The sequence below is a fragment of the Eubalaena glacialis genome, chromosome 7 (assembly GCF_028564815.1).
Source record: "Eubalaena glacialis isolate mEubGla1 chromosome 7, mEubGla1.1.hap2.+ XY, whole genome shotgun sequence".
Classification (NCBI taxonomy): Eukaryota; Metazoa; Chordata; class Mammalia; order Artiodactyla; family Balaenidae; genus Eubalaena; species Eubalaena glacialis.
The window spans coordinates 26,030,598-26,049,135 of NC_083722.1; the positions used below are offsets into that span (position 1 = coordinate 26,030,598).

The 18,538-nt window shown below is 38.0% G+C and overlaps 1 protein-coding gene across 8 annotated transcripts in view; it reads left to right on the top strand.

Moving 5' to 3' along the window:
• Positions 1 to 18,538, top strand: part of PKHD1 (PKHD1 ciliary IPT domain containing fibrocystin/polyductin) — a 446,865-nt gene that overhangs the window by 263,859 nt on the left and 164,468 nt on the right. For all 8 annotated transcript variants that reach the window (XM_061196096.1, XM_061196099.1, XM_061196100.1 and 5 more), the window contains one exon: positions 17,627 to 17,764. In XM_061196096.1, coding sequence (XP_061052079.1) covers positions 17,627 to 17,764 — 138 coding nt within the window. The remainder of the gene's footprint in view (positions 1 to 17,626; positions 17,765 to 18,538) is intronic.

An 18,538-nucleotide genomic window follows, 5' to 3' on the forward strand; every position in this document is an offset into this window, starting at 1 on the left:
ATATCAGTAAAAAGAAATCTACTATGTCCTATTAAATGACTGCATACTATTCCAGAGAAAAAATGTAACGTGATTTATTGAACTACTATTTTACTGATGAACTTAAATTTTCCCCCCAATTTTTACAAGCATTATTACAGCAAAAATATTTATACCTTATTGTATGAGTGGGAGAATTTCTCTGGGCCAATTGATTTCCAAAGTGGAATCCATAGCCCACCTATGTCTGAAATCACTCAGGATGCTTCTTAAAAAATTCAAAACGTACCTTCAAGGAACATGTAATCACCATATTATCAACTCTCTTTGAGCCCGGAAGAAGACACAAAGCTTCTGAATTCATTCTCAAAGCTATAAAATTGATTCTAAAATTAGACAAAGAGAGCACAAAGAAAGAATATTAGGTGCTAATCTAATTGACATTGATGAGAAGTTTTAGAAAATCAAATGTACCTGTACTTTAGAAGAATCATATATAATGATTAAATAGAGTTTAATCCTAGGAATGCAAGTATGTTTCTACTTCAGGAAAAATTTATTAACATAATTAATTAAGGCAACATTAGAACACTTTTCTCTCCCCAAGACTGTACCTTGAATCTCTTTATAATAATAAGGCACACTTTTCAATATATGAAGAGCCAGAGAACGGCCAAAAAAGTTTAACTTACTCCCCTTATCAAATACAGTGCCCGTTTTCACCTACACTACTCTGTCTCTCTACCTAAGAATGGGCTCTTGAAGACCTAAAACGTCCAAGGCTGCAGAGCCTGCGTAGTCATGGGGGTGAATGATGGAAGTGTTGTTTATTTTGGGGAACTAACTTTGAGTATGAAGAAAAAAAAATACTAGGACAGTGGGGCAGAGAGGATGGGTTAAGAAGTGCTGAGGAAGGAGTAAATCATTGAAACAAGTTATAGGTTTATAATGGTGTCCAGTCACAAGTTTCTCAGCATATTTGGGACACTGAAGGGAAAATTTCTCCAAATTATTTCATAGAAGCATCTAAATAAAATAAAAATAAAATCTAAGCAAATATTTCAAGCAAGATTTTTTGACAGTATTCCATTTTTTGCTTTTTTTTCTTGGTGTGAAAAATATGCAGTCTTCCTCTTGAATGGGGCACAGAGCTATCTTTATGCATTGCTTAGGGGCAAAAGTTACAGCTAATGATCACAGTGTGTCAAACTTATCTTCTCCCCACCCAAAGGAAAAATGTTTACATGGTAATAACAAGAGGATTCTGTAGGAGTAACAAGAGGATTTCCCACAAAGGCTTACCAGCTTATGAAAGAGAAAGCATTTGATCAATTTCATTGCCTACTCAACCAACCCCAAAATTATTAGGCTAGAAATAGAAGAAATTTTTCTTAACCTGATATAAAGTATTTACAAGAAATCCACAGGAAAGTTCAAAGATAACCATGAAAGATTAATTACTTTCTGTTAGAGTCAGGAGCAAAACATCTCCTATGACTGGAGATGACAGACAATGCAATAGGACAAGAAAAAATATAATAAAGGGCATAACCATTAGAAAGAAGGAGGAAAACAATTACTGGTAAACATTATTTTTCACTAGAAAAATACAAGAAATTCAAATGAAATATTGTTAAACAAAAGAGGTCAGTAAAACAGCTGAAACCACACCAATATATAATGAGCAATAGCATTCTTATAATAATCATCAATTAGAAAAGGTAATAGACAAAAGATTCTAATTTTTATGGGAAAAAAACCCTAGATGTAAACTTAACAAGGCATATGAAAAAAAGAAAAACGCTTAAAACTTAGGTGAATAAATGGAATGACACACCAGTACAAGAAGACACAACTTTGCAAACATTTCCCCCCCATATGAATCTATAAATTCAATTACTTTTAAAAGAACCCCATTCAGATGTTGTAGAGGGAATATAATTTCTTAGGGAGAAACTAAGCCAAATGCCCAGATATATAGATTCATTTCATACTAAAAGTTTTGTAATAGAGATCATCCCTGATTGGTTATTGTCAGGTGGATTTTAATGTTTACATTATGTGATTTAAAGGCGAGCTGAAAGGGTGTCCCAAGTTCGCAATCTTTGCAGGGTATTTTAATTTTTACACTTTGTACAAATATTCAGTTTCCTCTTGAAAGGAGATGAGTGCACACGGATTGCATGTGCCCCTACCTTCTACTCTTCTGTTCTAACAGAGAAAATGTTTTACCTTCTCTCAAAGGTCAGTCTCGCCTGGCGTTCCCTGCATCACGTGCCGGTCTTCCCCTCCAGGTTGTTTCCTTTCCCTGTCTACAACCTTTCCCTGCTACAGGATGCTTCCCAACAGCATTTATACATCTTTTTGCATGTCCATATGATTAAAAAATTCCCTTGAACCCTCATCGACTTCTTGATGCTATTTCTTCTCTCCTCATTCTGTCTCTGCTTCCCCAGTATTTCTGAGAGTGTAAATTTGATAGACATCAACCTATAGACAGTATTTAAAGCCAGGAAAATATTTTTTCTTTTTCCAAGTATCAGACCCATATGTCCAACTGTCAAATTGAAACCTCTACTAAGATGACTTACAGGTATCTCAAACTAAACCCCTGGAGAGCATCCTCTATTCCTCTCCTCCCCGCACGAGTCTGCCATTCCCAGCTGCCACCTTGCTCCTCCCCAGCTTTTCGGATTGAGCCCATGATGTCGTCTCCCATTACCGACTGCACAGTTCTTCTTGACACTTCAGCCAATCTTGTATATTCTGTTCCTAAGTATTTCTCCCATCTGCCTGCTTTTCATCATCTCTCCTTTCACCACCTCTCGGGTGAACCACTAGGATGCCCCTTAGGTATTCTCCTCTGGCTTGTCTTGCCCTCATCAACTCCATTCTTCTCCACTGCAGCCAGAGTGATCTTTTGAAAATACAAAGTGGTTATGTAATTTCCCTGCTTATAACTCTTTGTTGGCTTTATGTCACTCTTAGGAGAACATCTCCAATTTGTCACGTAGCCTTCAAAGTCCTGCCTGACCCGCTTACCTGCCTGCCTTTCCACCTCCACCTCTCACCACTGTCCTCCAGCTTCTTCAGTCTATGTGCCCTTGCTATTTTTCAGTCTTCTGAGTGTATGGAGCTTTTCCCCACTTTATGCTATTCATATATACTACTTTTTCTGTCTAGAGCGCTCTGTCCCCACGATATTTTGCATTTTTCCTTCTTACCACTTAGCACAGTTTGTGCCTATGTAGTTATCTGTGTGATTATATTTAGATGTCTATTTCCTCCACAAAAACTTAAGTTTCATGAGAGCCAGGCCTGTGTCTCTTTGGCTCACCAAATAATGAAGTGACAGGCATAGAGAAAACACTCAAAAATATATGTTGGATGTAAAAAACAGATGATAGCTAATACTTTTATGCCTGGTAAGGGCAGGCACTGTAATACTTTTATATGTGGTATTTCACCTAATCCTTACTATCACCTCCATGAAGTATTAGTTCTCTTATTTTGCACGTGGGGAACAGAAAATCAGAGAAGCTAAGCAATTTTCCCAAGGAATGGCTTATTTGGGATTCAAATTTAGGTCTCTCTGAATTCTAATAAGGTGAGTGCTCTGCTGCACTTGGGCAAATAGTAGTAGATGGATTAGCCAGTGTGTTTTTCCTACACTAATTCTTTATTAGTCACCTGTCAGTGACTATAGCCTGGAGAGAATGGGGGTATAGTTGAGACATGAATGGGACTATAGAACTACTTAGACCCTGGATATGTGTGGAGGGTAGGTAGGTGGGGCATCATGGGGATTCCAGCCATTAGAGGGTTATGAGCAAATGAAGGCATTGAGTTCTCCGGGATGGATGGGCACTAGAAAGAAGGGAGAAACAGACACAGTGTTCCTTACTTTGAAATAGTGCCTGGGCCTTGCCATGATTATTTTGGTGCATATCAGAAGCAAATACTAAAAAGGATTCAGATCTACTTCTTCCTTCCACCAAAAACTCATCCGATCAATCTCATAAAAGTATTTACTTCTCTCTGTGGAATGGGAAGCCTTATTTTATTTATATTCATTTCTTTGACATATATCAGTATCCAACAAAGCACTTGATAATATTTGCTAAGTGAATGAATGGGTGAATGAATAAACTTATTGGCCAGTGATAATGCTTTGCTTTATATATCATTCTTCTCTTGGGAATTTCTAGACACCCTGGATTAAAAAGAAGGATTAAACCTAAGGATGGGGATTTCAGTATCTTTGCCAAGCAGTATGAAGATATTGTAGAGTATTGGGACTTATGGCAGGGGTTGTAAAGTCTGGATATTATTGTTGAAATACATGTGAATTGTGAATAAAAGTTTTAGGAAACTTCATGGTCTCTGGGATGTATTTGAACTCAAGGGGAAAGGAAGTTATTTTGGAAACCCCAAGCATTAAATAAATGTAATTTATTGGAATTTACAAAGAAATTCTTAAAGACTTTGGGAATTTTAAAAATATATAACAATGGAAATGTTTAGAACAGTGAACACCTCTACAGAAGTAATTCTTATATTTATATAGAACATAAGTACTTAGGAATGATCTTAGGAATGGAAAATACAGACTAGTTTGCTCAGAAGTTATGAACTTGAATACAACGTGTTAAAATGTAGAACAGAGGTTATTTACTCAATATTTATTAATCAGGTACTATATTCTAAGTTCTCTTTTAAGCATCAATTATGCATTTATGAAAGAATGCATATAATTTTTAAAACAAATAGAATACAAGCATTTTATTTTTAAGGAATTTAATAGTGTTTTGGAGGGGTTTTTCCCCCCAGCTGGAAGAAATAATTGAAAGCTTGAGAAAACAATAATCAATAACATTAAAGGCAAGTAAAGAATCTCATAGTTTTCTGGACACGTTGCCCTCTCTAGTGTCAAGCAGAGAAAAAAAGAGAGGATTTGTTTTCAAAAAAGAGCTGAAGGGGAAATAAACTCATTGAATATAATGTTTGCTACATGGAGCTATATCACTTATTTCATAGATCTTCATGTTTTTTCTTCAGGATTAAATTGAGAAAATATATTTATTTACTAGAAGTTGATTTCATTATTTTTCTTAAGGAAACAAATCAAAACAAAAACCCACATAGGAAAATAAATTTGGTGCCTCATTTGGCTTTAACACTAACTGCCACATGTAAAAATTTAATAATTGGATCACCTGAGACTTATCAGTTTATGCCTTTCCAAATATGAATGTATCATTTACTGCAAGGGATGGAGAGGAATTTAATCATGAAACTTCAGGTTAGTACAGATTCATTAATGATATATTGAGATAACAGAATTATGTGGATAAAGCCTCTGACCTCATTATGTGGATAAAACATCTGACCTCAAATTTATCAGAATGCCTGCTCTTCAATTTTATGTCTCCTGGGGATTGCAAGGTCTAGGTTTTTGCTGTTGTTATCCTGTTGCTTGTTTTTTTTGAGTCTCGAGTCATCTGAGCAATCAGAGCACCATGGATCTTGTTTCAAGTGGCAACACCAATGACCATGGGCATGCAGATATCTCTGAGGTCCTGTTTTCATTTCCTTTGGGTAAATACCCAGATGTGGAATTTCTGGATCATATGGTGGTTCTATTTTTAATTTTTTTGAGGAGCCTCCATACTGTTTTCCATTGTGGCTGTGCCAGTTTCTATGCCCACCAACAGTGCACTAAGGTCCCATTTTCTCCAATTTCTTGCCAACACTTGTTATCTGTTTTTTCTTTTTTCTTTTTGATAAAAGCCATACTAAGAGTTGTGAGGTGATATCTTGTAGTTCTGATTTGCATTTCCCTGATGATTAGTGATGTTGAACACATTTTCATATACCTGTTGTACATTTGTATGTTTTCTTTGGGGAAATGTCTATTCAGTTCCTTTGCCCATTTTTTAAATTGAGTGGTTGCCGGGACAGGGAAGATGGGGAAACGAAGAGGTACTAGTCAAAGGGTACAATGTTCAGTTATGCATGATGAATAAATCCTAGAGAGCTATTGTACAGCAAAGTGCCTTTAGCAAACAGTACGATATTCTGTACTTAAAATTTGCTAAGAGGGTAGATATTATGTTAAGTGTTCTTATCCCAAAGTAATAATTAATAATAAATAAGTAAATAAATTGATTAATTAAAAGGGTGGGAAGAAATTTTTGGAAAGAATAGATAGGTTTATGGCCTAGATTGTAGTGATGTTACATGGGTGTATACTTATCTCTAAACTCATTAAGTTGTATACATGAAATATGTACAGCTTTTTGCATGTCAATTATACATCAATTTTTTAAATATTAAAGTTGTTTTAAAGAAAGGCAATACCAAGTTGGCCACGCTGAATTCTTTGAAGCCTAATGGAGAGAACTGCAGCATAACAGCATCTCAAGACTAAAAGCAAAACAAAACCAAGAAAGCTGGAATGAAAGAAGGCACAAATTCTTTTCTATTTCTATAAAAATGGCAGCACCTTCTGGTATGTTCCTTTCAGAATTTGGGCTTTAGAGGATTGATCTGATACAGTTGGTAATTTTACTTAAAGACCTTCCTATTAAATAGATTCAAAATATTTTTGAAGAACAGATGGTATAGATTAGAGGAAGGGATAAACACTGTATGTTAAACATTTTATTGATCAATTAAAATATCATAATTTAAAATGTTGATTCTACTGTGGGAATTATGCACATTTGTCTGTGATGGAGAAAGACACAGAGAGAGTGTGTGTGGGGAGGGGATGGGAATTTGTTGTCTGAAGTTTAGATTGGACTCTCCTCATGAGGTGAGAGTGAAGAGAGCAGCCTACCCCCACCCCCACCCCAAACACACACACACCAGGCAGGCAGATGGCTTTTCTTCAAGGTGTAAGGAAGCTGGCTTTCAGGCCTGAATCATGTGCCTCTGGGTACTTTGAAAACTGCCTCTTCTGCCTATTTTTAAGACCAGTTTGAAAAAAATGATAGAGTAGAATAAAGAAACTACCTGTGTGGATTTGACAAAAAAGGCAGGCTGTAAAGTTAGCAGCTCTTTGAAAAGCATATAGTTATAGAAGGACTGCATCATCTTCTAGCACTTCTTTGTTCTGCTTTTTCTATAAGAGAATGAATTCTTTATAAATGAATACCAACATCTCTGTAAATTAGTCTACTTGACGTTCATTTTCAATCATGTTAACCTTTCATTCCTGTGAACTGTTTATGTATGACAATTTCCATTCTATTATAAAAGTAATTTTTTTGGATGAGCCATCCTCATATATCATGATAGATGGAATATTTGGATAAATCATTAGAGTCACCAAAAGCTAAATGACTACAAAGGAGAGAAAATACTACCAATGACTGTGTACATATGTATATCTAAGTATCTAAAATAGTTACTTTAGAGCTAAAAATAGTCTTCTCTTTTTAAAAAGGAAGATTGGGTCACTTAATAGTGATTGAAATGGCATTAAAACTTATTTTTCCATTGGTTCACATATTTATGGGAAAGTATTGGAGCTAAGACTGAATGTAGAAACAAGCTCATTAATTATGGAAGGTACAGGAAAATAACAAGCCTACAAATAGTCCTTGTATGTCCTGCTCTGCCCTTGCATGCCATCATTCTCCCCTAGAAGTCAGAGACATGTCCAAAGTTGGTGTAGGCTGTGTTCCTGACAATAGCAGGGTTGTAGTGGAAACTGTCTTCACCACCTAAGTTATGGGCCTGATACAATGAATATAACACAAGCAGTGGGTCTGGCTGCCCTAAATTGTGCTTATTCACGAGACCCCATCATTATTCCCAAGATCTGTGCCCTTCACCCTTGATCTCTTTTCTACAGGATTTAGATGAATGTCAGACCGTTGGAATGCTATGCAATAGTGACCTTGATTCCCTGACTTTTCTGGGGAAAAAAATGAGTTTAAATCTAGTGTTGAAATTATATGGCACGCTTTGTAGCTATAGTAGTCAGATCATTCCTGATACAAAGAAGCCCTCGCCTTCTGTCAGAGACATCTGCCTTTTGATTTGGCTCAGGATTTCTGGTCTTAAGGGTAGCTATGCATTTATAGAAGACTAATGCCTCTTTTTTTAAATTTTTGTAGTTGCATTTGATACGTGGGGAAAGTCAGGTGCTTTTTCCTTAGTGTTAACTTTCCAGATATTATTTATAAAGCTTTATCCTTCTCATTGTCAAAATACAACCATTTCAGGGGAGAAAAAACCCCAAACACCGCTTGGGAAAAAACACTAAAATAAAGATGGTGGATGTTTAGTGTTTGATGGATGAACAAGTGGAAAGAGGGTGTAATTTGGGACCAAGAGGCACCACCCCATGGCTGGTCCTGAGCTCCTTTGAGGGGGAAAGCAGTCTTTAATTACATCTGGTACTCATTAATTCTTTTTGGAGTCTCTTTCCAGATATGTTCCCCCATCAGCCTCCCATCGAGCAACAGAAATTCCAGATGGTTCCCTCCATATGCCATTGCTCACTCTCTTCAGTAGGATAGATTGGTCACTGACACAGTAGGATGCAGGAGCCTTGGCCAAGTCAAGACAAGGTGAAAAGCATTGGGCCACAGTTAAATTAGATGTGGTCCATCATTCAAGTTTCTAAGTGGGTTGTGTGCGTAACTGCTTCTGAATGATTTTTCTGAAACATCTTGAGTAACTTCATGGAAATCATGCTACTTCTAGACAATGTGGCATATTGGTCCTAACTTTCCACACCTGGAACAGAGAGAAATCCTCTAGAAGCTGTCATTATAGCTGAGGGTTGGTCCATTTGGACCTGATTTGCTCCAGGGACTAAGTCAGGAGGAAGTGTTTTGCCTGCATCACTTGCAATGCTAGCTGTCACCTCTGTTACCGTAATACAAGGAGAATTCTTTTACAAAATTCTTTAGCGGTAATAGGTTTATTTCATTTTCACAGAATTTTGTTATAATAGGCACTTGGACAGACCTTCTATTTTGAAGTCGATGAAAATGAAGATGAGGTCAATCTCCATATAATGAAAAAGTATATTAGCATTTCAAGGATATTGCATTGTATTTATTTGTCTGTCTTCACCTGATGATGGGAAACATGTCTAACATATTTTTTTTAACATCTTTATTGGAGTATAATTACAGTGTTGTGTTACTTTCTGCTGTATAACAAAGTGAATCAGCTATATGCATACGTATGTCCCCATATCCCCTCCCTCTCGCGTTTCCCTCCCACCCTCCTTATCCCACCCCGCTAGGTGGTCGCAAAGCACCGAGCTGATCTCCCTGTGCTATGCGGCTGCTTCCCACTAGCTATCTATTTTACATTTGGTATTGTATATATGTCAGTGCTACTCTCTCACTTCATCCCAGCTTACCCTTCCTGCTCCCCGTGTCCTCAAGTCCATTCTGTATGTCTGTGTCTTTATTCCTGTCCTGCCCTTAGGTTCATCAGAATCTTTTTTTTTTTTTTTAGATTCCATATATATATATGTTAGCATACGGTATTTGTTTTTCTCTTTCTGACTTACTTCACTCTGTATGACAGACCCTAGCTCCATCCACTTCACTACAAATAATTCAATTTCATTTCTTTTTATGGCTGAGTAATATTCCACTGTATATATGTGCCACATCTTCTTTATCCATTCATCTGTCAATGGACACTTAGGTTGCTTCCATGTCCTGGCTATTGTAAATAGTGTTGCAATGAACATTGTGGTACATGACTCTTTTTGAATTATGGTTTTCTCAGGGTATATGCCCAGTCGTGGGATTTCTGGGTCATATGGTAGTTCTCTTTTTAGGTTTTTAAGGAACCCCCTTACTGTTCTCCATAGTGGCTGTATCAAGTTACATTCTCACCAACAGTGCAAGAGGGTTCCCTTTTCTCCACACCTCTCCAGCGTTTCTTGTTTGTAGATTTTTTGATGATGGCCATTCTGACCGGTGTGAGGTGATACCTCATTGTGGTTTTGATTTGCATTTCTCTAATGATTAGTGATGTTGAGCATCTCTTCATGAGTGTGTTGGCAATCTGTATATCTTCTTTAGAGAAATGTCTATTTAGGTCTTCTGCCCATTTTTTGATTGGGTTGTTTGTTTCACTGATATTGAGCTGCATGAGCTGCTTGTATATTTTGGAGATTAATCCTTTGTCAGTTGCTTTGTTGACAAATATTTTTTCCCATTCTGAGGGTTGTCTTTTCATCTTGTTTATGGTTTCCTTTGCTGTGCAAAAGCTTTTAAGTTTCATTAGGTCCCATGTGTTTATTTTTGTTTTTATTTCCATTTCTCTAGGAGGTGGGTCAAAAAGGATCTTGCTGTGATTTATGTCATAGAATGTTCTACCTATGTTTTCCTCTAAGAGTTTTAGAGTGTCCGGCCTTACATGTAGGTCTTTAATCCATTTTGAGTTTATTTTTGTGTATGGTTTTAGGAAGTGTTCTAATTTAATTCTTTTACATGTAGCTGCCCAGTTTTCCCAGCAAAACTTATTGAAGAGGCTGTCTTTTCTCCATTGTGTGCTCTTGCCTGCTTTATCAAAGATAAGGTGACCATAGGTGCATGGGTTTATCTCTGGGCTTTCTATCCCGTTCCATTGATCTATATTTCTGTTTTTGTGCCAGTACCATACTGTCTTGATTACTGTAGCTTTGTAGTATAGTCTGAAGTCTGGGAGCCTGATTCCTCCAGCTCCATTTTTCTTTCTCACGATTGCTTTGGCTATTCGGGGTCTTTGGTGTTTCCATACAAATTGTGAAATTTTTTGTTCTAGTTCTGTGAAAAATGCCATTGGTAGTTTGATAGGGATTGCATTGAATCTGTGGATTGCTTTGGGTAGTATAGTCATTTTCACAATGATGATTCTTCCAATCCAAGGGCATGGTATATCTCTCCATCTGTTTGTATCATCTTTAATTTCTTTCATCAGTGTCTTATAGTTTTCTGCATACAGGTCTTTTGTCTCCTTAGATAGGTTTATTCCTAGGTATTTTATTCTTTTTGTTGCAGTGGTAAAAGGGAGTGTTTCCCTAATTTCTCTTTCAGAATTTTCATCATTAGTGTATAGGAATGCAAGAGATTTCTGTGCATTAATTTTGTATCCTGCTACTTTACCAAATTCATTGATTAGCTCTAGAAGTTTTCTGGTAGCATCTTTAGGATTCTCTATGTATAGTATCATGTCATCTGCAAACAGTGACAGCTTTACTTCTTCTTTTCCAATTTGGATTCCTTCTATTTCTTTTTCTTCTCTGATTGCTGTGGCTAAAACTTCCAAAACTATGTTGAATAATAGTGGTTAGAGTGGGCAACCTTGTCTTCCTGATCTTAGTGGAAATGGTTTCAGTTTTTCACCATTGAGAATAATGTTGGCTGTGGGTTTGTCATATATGGCCTTTATTATGTTGAGGTCAGTTCCCTCTATGCCTACTTTCTGGAGAGTTTTTTTTATCACAAATGGGTGTTGAATTTTGTCGAAAGATTTTTCTGCATCTATTGAAATGATCATATGCTTTTTCTCCTTCAGTTTGTTAGTATGGTGTATCACATTGATTGATTTGAATATACTGAAGAATCCTTGCATTCCTGGGATAAACCCCACTTGATCATGGTGTATGATCCTTTTAATGTGCTAGTATTTTGTTGAGGATTTTTGCATCTATGTTCATCAGTGCTATTGACCTGTAGTTTTCTTTTTTTGTGACATCTTTGTCTGGTTTTGGTATCAGGGTGACAGTGGCCTCATAGAATGAGGTTGGGGGTGTTCCTCCCTCTGCTATATTTTGGAAGATTTTGAGAGGGATAGGTGTTAGATCTTCTCTAAATGTTTGATAGAATTCACCTGTGAAGCCATCTGGTCCTGGGCTTTTGTTTGTTGGAAGATTTTTAATCAGAGTCTCAATTTCAGTGCTTGTGATTGCTCTGTTTATATTTTCTATTTCTTCCTGGTTCAGTCTCGGAAGGTTGTGCATTTCTAAAAATTTGTCCATTTCTTCCAGGTTGTCCATTTTATTGGCATAGAGTTGCTTGTAGTAATCTCTCATGATCCTTTGTATTTCTGCAGTGTCAGTTGTTACGTCTCCTTTTTCGTTTCTTATTCTGTTGATTTGAGTCTTCTCCCTTTTTTTCTTGATGAGCCTGGCTAATGGTTTATCAGTTTTGTTTATCTTCTCAAAGAAGCAGCTTTTAGTTTTATTGATCTTCGCTATCGTTTTCTTCATTTCTTTTTCATTTATTTCTGATCTGATCTTGATGATTTCTTTCCTTCTGCTAACTTTGGGGTTTTTTTGTTCTTCTTTGTCTAATTGCTTTAGGTGTAAGGCTAGGTTGTTTATTTGAGATGTTTCTTGTTTCCTGAGGAAGGATTGTATTGCTATAAACTTCTCTGTTAGAACTGCTTTTGCTGCATCCCATAGGTTTTGGAACATCATGTTTTCATTGTTTTTTTGTTTCTAGGTATTTTTTGATTTCCTCTTTTATTTCTTCAGTGATCTCTTGGTTATTTAGTAGTGTATTGTTTAGCCTCCATGGGTTTGTATTTTTTACAGATTTTTTTTCCTGTAATTGATATCTAGTCTCATAGCATTGTGGTTGGAAAAGATACTTGGTATGATTTCAATTTTCTTAAATTACCAAGGCTTGATTTGTGACCCAAGATATGATCTATCCTTGAGAATGTTCCATGGGCACTTGAGAAGAAAGTGCATTCTGTTGTTTTGGGATGGAATGTCCTATAAATATCAATTAGGTCCATCTTGTTTAATGTATCATTTATAGCTTGTGTTTCCTTATTTATTTTCATTTTGGATGATCTGTCCATTGGTGAAAGTGGGGTGTTAAAGTCCCCTGCTATGATTGTGTTACTGTCGATTTCCCCTTTTATGGCTGTTAACATTTGCCTTATGTATTGAGGTGCTCCTATGTTGGGTGCGTAAATATTTACAATTGTTATACCTTCTTCTTGGATTGAACCCTTGATCATTATGTAGTGTCCTTCTTTGTCTCTTGTAATAGTCTTTGTTTTAAAGTCTATTTTGTCTGATATGAGAATTGCTACTCCAGCTTTCTTTTGATTTCCATTTGCATGGAATATCTTTTTCCATCCCCTCACTTTCAGTCTGTATGTGTCCCTAGGTCTGAAGTGGGTCTCTTGTAGACAGCATATATATGGGTCTTGTTTTTGTATCCATTCAGCCAGTCTATGTCTTTTGGTTGGAGCATCTAATCCATTTACATTGAAGGTAATTATCGATATGTATGTTCCTATTCCCATTTTCTTAATTGTTTTGGGTTTGTTTTTATAGGTCTTTTCCTTCTCTTGTGTTTCCTGCCTACAGAAGTTTCTTTAGCATTTGTTGTAAAGCTGGGTTGGTGGTGCTGAATTCTCTTAACTTTTGCTTATCTGTAAAGGTTTTAATTTCTCCATTGAATCTGAATGAGATCCTTGCTGGGTAGAGAAATCTTGGTTGTAGGTTTTTCCCTTCCATCACTTCAAATATGTCCTGCCAATCCCTTCTGGCTTGCAGAGTTTCTGCTGAAAAATCAGGTGTTAACCTTATGGGGATTCCCTTATATATTATTTGTTGGTTTTCCCTTGCTGCTTTTAATATTTTTTCTTTGTATTTAATTTTTGATAGTTTGATTAATATGTGTCTTGGCATGTTTCTCTTTGGGTTTATCCTGTATGGGACTCTCTGTGCTTCCTGGACTTGATTGACTATTTCCTTTCCCATGTTAGGGAAGTTTTCGACTATAATCTCTTCAAATATTTTCTCAGACCCTTTTTTTTTCTCTCCTTCTTCTGCGACCCCTATAATTCGAATGTTGGTGTGTTTAATGTTGTCCCAGAGGTCTCTGAGACTGTCCTCAATTCTTTTCATTCTTTTTTCTTTATTCTGCTCCCTGGCAGTTATTCCACCATTTTATCTTCCAGCTCACTTATCCATCCTTCTGCCTCAGTTATTCTGTTATGGATTCCTTCTAGAGTATTTTTAATTTTAGTAATTGTGTTGTTCGTCACTGTTTGTTTGCTCTTTAGTTCTTCTAGATCCTTGTTAAATGTTTCTTGTATTTTCTCCATCCTGTTTCCGAGATTTTGGATCATCTATACTATCATTACCCTGAATTCTTTTTCAGGTAGGTTGCCTATTTTGTCTTCATTTATTTGGTCGTGTAGGTTTTTACCTTGCTCCTTCGTATGTAACATATTTTTTTGTCGTTTCTTTTTTTTTTTTTTTTTGATGGGTGGTGCTGTATTCCTGTTTTACTTTTTGTTTGGCCGGAGACATCCAGCACTGGAGTTTGCAGGCAGTTGTATAGAGCTGGGTCTTGGTGCTGAGATGAGGACCTCTGGGAAGCCTCACTTTGATTGATATTCCCTGGGGTCTGAGGTTCTCTGTTAGTCCAGCAGTTTGGACTCAGAGCTCCTTCCACAGGAGCTTGGGCCTGACTTCCGGCCTGGGAACCAAGATCCCACAAGCTTCGTGGTGCGGTAAAAAAAAAAAAAGTAAGAAAGAAAGAAAAAAAGGAGAAGTACAATATCAGCGAATAAAAAACAAAATAAAATTAGAAAGATAAATATTGTATTTGGAAAAATAAAACTATAATTGAAACAACCAGTTGCTGGGGGTCCCTTCCATCCTCTTAGGTGCCCGTGGTCCCCCACTGGTGTCTGGTAGGTGCCCTAGCTGTCCTGACTCATCTTTGAATTCCTACCACCCAATAAGATTTGGCACAGGAAGGAAAGAGGCAAGAAGGAAAAGGGGACTGGGTGGATCCAGGAAATTTCAAAGTGAAAGGTGGCACTGAAAGAAATAAGAATAGTGTTTCTACTCTTGCCTTCAACCTATACTTTGCTTCTGATGGCTGTTGGGTTTTACATGTGGGGGGTGTGTATACACTCTTTGGTTTATTTTTGAGCACCTACCAAATTACGGGTATTGTTCTATGTGCTGAGCAAATAAACCTTAGAGTCACAGTTATGGTCTCTGTTCTCACAGAGCTTAAAATAGTTAGGCTAACAATGATTTGTGGGAAATTTGTTGGTATATTTGGAGTGGGTAAGGCGATTTTAAGAAAAACATCTACGAAGGGGAAATGTGCTAAAGACCAAAGGGAAAACTTTAAATTCCATGTAATAGACATATTTTAACTGAGAAGTATATTCAAAAGAGGCCTAATATCATGCTTTTGTATATGTGTGTGTGTGTGTTGTGTGTAAGTATTTTGTGAATGAAAGAAAACATTTGTTGAAGAAATTCAGTTATTTTGTACAATCAGGTTCAACAGCCAAACACTGGTAGAATGGGCCATAGGTTGGAAGAGATAAAGGCTATTTATATAGAACTCTTGTATTGAAAGGCGTTTGCTTGAAATAATTTCTATCTTGCTTTTGAAGTCATGTTAAAATCATGAACCTATAAAATATATGTTAAACCTGGAACATTCTCTAGATATTTCACTCTTTTGTTTGAATGTGTGGAAAGGAGCAGACATGAAATTGAAATGCAAATTTATTTTCATCTGTTTAGTCTGATTATTCATTTTGTATCAGTCACTAATAAACTCTTGAATTTTAAGGAGTGTCGGGAACTAAACTCAACAGATCTGGGCAATGTTTATTTAACAGCTTTATCTTTGATGTCACAATAAGCACTAGGGATTTTTAAAAAGGGATGTTCTCTTCTCCTAAGGAAGTAACAGTTGGAGAGAAAGACATAATTACACTGAGGACCATCCCAGTGACAGTCCCCTCCTTACAAGCAATAATCATGTATGTAATTACAATAATGTGTTTTAGTGCTATGTTGTAAGAAGGTCCAGGGTATCACTAGAGAGAGATTTCCACAGGGGAGTGGTGGATCCAGTGTGAGACCATGAATGGCTTACCAGCAGAGCTAAAACTTGGGTTACTTCTGATGGATGAGTGAGTGATGCAGATGCTGTTTGGCCCATGCCCACACCATGAGAACCTGTGTTCTACTATTTAACGGAGACACAAGGGGAGGGAGGGAATACTTGCAGGAGAATTTAGGGACCAGGTCTGGAGATGTCACACTTCAATTCTGCCTACATTTTATTGACTACACCTCAGTCACATGGCTTCATTTAATTGTAGAGGAGGCTAGAAAAGGTAGTCTAACTATGAACCAGGAGGAAGAGGGAAATGGTTGGTTCACGACCCTCTACTCTCTGCCATAGGAAGGTGTGGTGGTCTCATCCTTTGAGCAGTAGGCAGGAACCAGAAAAGACAACTCCTGAGAAGTTAATTTGGGTGAGCAGGTCCTTAAGAACAATAGGTACATTGTTTTCTGGAATGAGAGGTGAGATTATGTTAAAAAATTCCTTAAATATAAAACAGAAACAGACTCACAGCCATAGAGAGTAGACTTGTGGTTGCCAAGGGAGAGGGGGTGGGAGAAGGAAGGACAGAGTGTGGGATTAGCAGAGGCAAATTATTATATATAGAGTGGATAACCAACAAGGACCTACTGTATAGCACAGGGAACTATATTCAGTATCTTCTAATAACCTATAATGGAAAAGAATATGAAAAAGAATAGATATATATGTATAACTGAATTACTTTGCTGTACACCAGAAACTAACACAACATTGTAAATCAACTATACTTCAACAAAATAAATTTTTTAAAAAATTCCTTAAAAATCTTTGCGTGTATCAGTGATTATGGTACTTAAGACGTAAGCAGAAATGTTTATTTGATATCTTTAATTTGGGTTGAATTACTACTAAGCCTCAGAAGGTAACACTTAATACTTTGGCACACATGAAATATTTACTGTTTTAAAGGTGAATTTTTACTCATGTATTACTCTATTGTTACTTTCAAACAAGAATCAATGTTTCTTTCTCCTGAAGTTGGATGGTAACTGCTTTTATGGAAGGGGAAATGAAGAATAAGTTTTAAGTTGTCCCATGAGCTCTGCAAGCTTGCCAAGCTAATGGACAACAGTACTAATAATGAAAATTTCCAACGTTTATTGAGCACATACCAGACACTGGGCTTTTTGTGGTGGGATTGGGGAATTGAGAATGGTTCAGCCCTTTAGGTCTATTGATTCATTTAATCCTCACAAAAACCTTATGAATGAAGCAGGTATTTTGATTATCATCCTCACTTCACAGATTAGAAAACTGAGGCACAGAGGGGTAAAATTGTTGGTCCACGCAGTCAGACAGTAGCAGAGCTGGGATTCACATCCAGATAGTCTGACTTCAGAGGCCAAGGTCGTCTGTATGGTTGTCTACCTCTCAGACATGAGAGCCAAACTGGAGGGATGGGGACAAAGGGTGTGGAGCTCATCTGGACGTTTGCACTAAAGTAGGCCTGGGGCAGGGTTTGGGGCATCGGCAATGCCTTTGGCCATGACCCTCGGTTTGTGAAGCGATGGCAGAATGTATGCATCATGCCTTCTTGTTTCCCCTGCCTCTTTATAAAAGCCTAGCCTTTGGAAAGCCATTTGTTATTCCACTTCCTGCCCCTGTCCTGGCCCAGGCAGCAAGGGAAGCAGCTCCTGAACTGCCTGGAGCACCGCAGTGCAGGTCACTGGAGGAGAGGAGGTAACTCTCGTTGTGTTTATGGGTCTGAGCAATTTCTTTTCCTTCTGCAGACAGGACTGTCCTTGTGGATACAGATCTTCCATCCCTCAGAGGCCTCTATGTGATGGGGACTCTAGAACTCCCTGTGGACAGAAGCAACGTTCTGAGCATGGCGTGCATGCTCATTGCAGGCGGGGAACTGAGAGTTGGTGAGTCAAGGGCAAGGGCACCAGGATTGGGAGGAGAGAGAGGCCTTGGGAGAGGACGGTGTCCTCCAGCGGGTTGCTTGAGGGAGTTTGGGGAGGGCTGAGGCAAGGAGGAAGTTTGCTAGTAAAGCTTCTCCCTGGCAGGCTTTGGACACAGAGGTGATGTTTGTTGGTCACCCCCTCCTGTCCACCCGCTGTCTGCTGCCATCTGGTCCCAGGGTCCTCATGCTCATTGCAGGGCTCTTTTTGCCTCCTTCAGGCCACACATCAATTCTCCCTTTAGTTCTTTGTGTGAGAATTTACCCGTGGCTCACTCTTTCAGAAGATCTTATAGGGTGGATTGGTTATCCTTTGATCAACCAACTCACAAGAAAATTTCAATTGCTGTCTTAGTGCACATCCTTCAGAGAACAGACCTGAAAGCTAAGCTGTGCGCTCGTGCTATACTGGGGCTGAAATCGCTGTGAAGTGAGAGTGAGTCTCTCAAGGAAACAGGGCTGTTTGCGCAGCGTGGGAGATGCCTTGAGAGGAGCCTTATAGAACCATCACATCCTAGGACAGTAAAGGGAGAAAGCTTGGGAGAAGGCAAGCAATTCACCTGGCCCCCTCCCCCCCAAACCCATGAACTGCTCTGTCTGTTATGTTTTGTGGCTTCCTGGTCAGGGGCCAGAGATGCAATGGTGCTAGGAGATGAGGGTCCTCCCGCTGGGAAGTGAGGGATGTTGCAGGATAGAGTGGATCTGGGGTGGTGTTTAACCAGGTCTGGTACACTGGCTT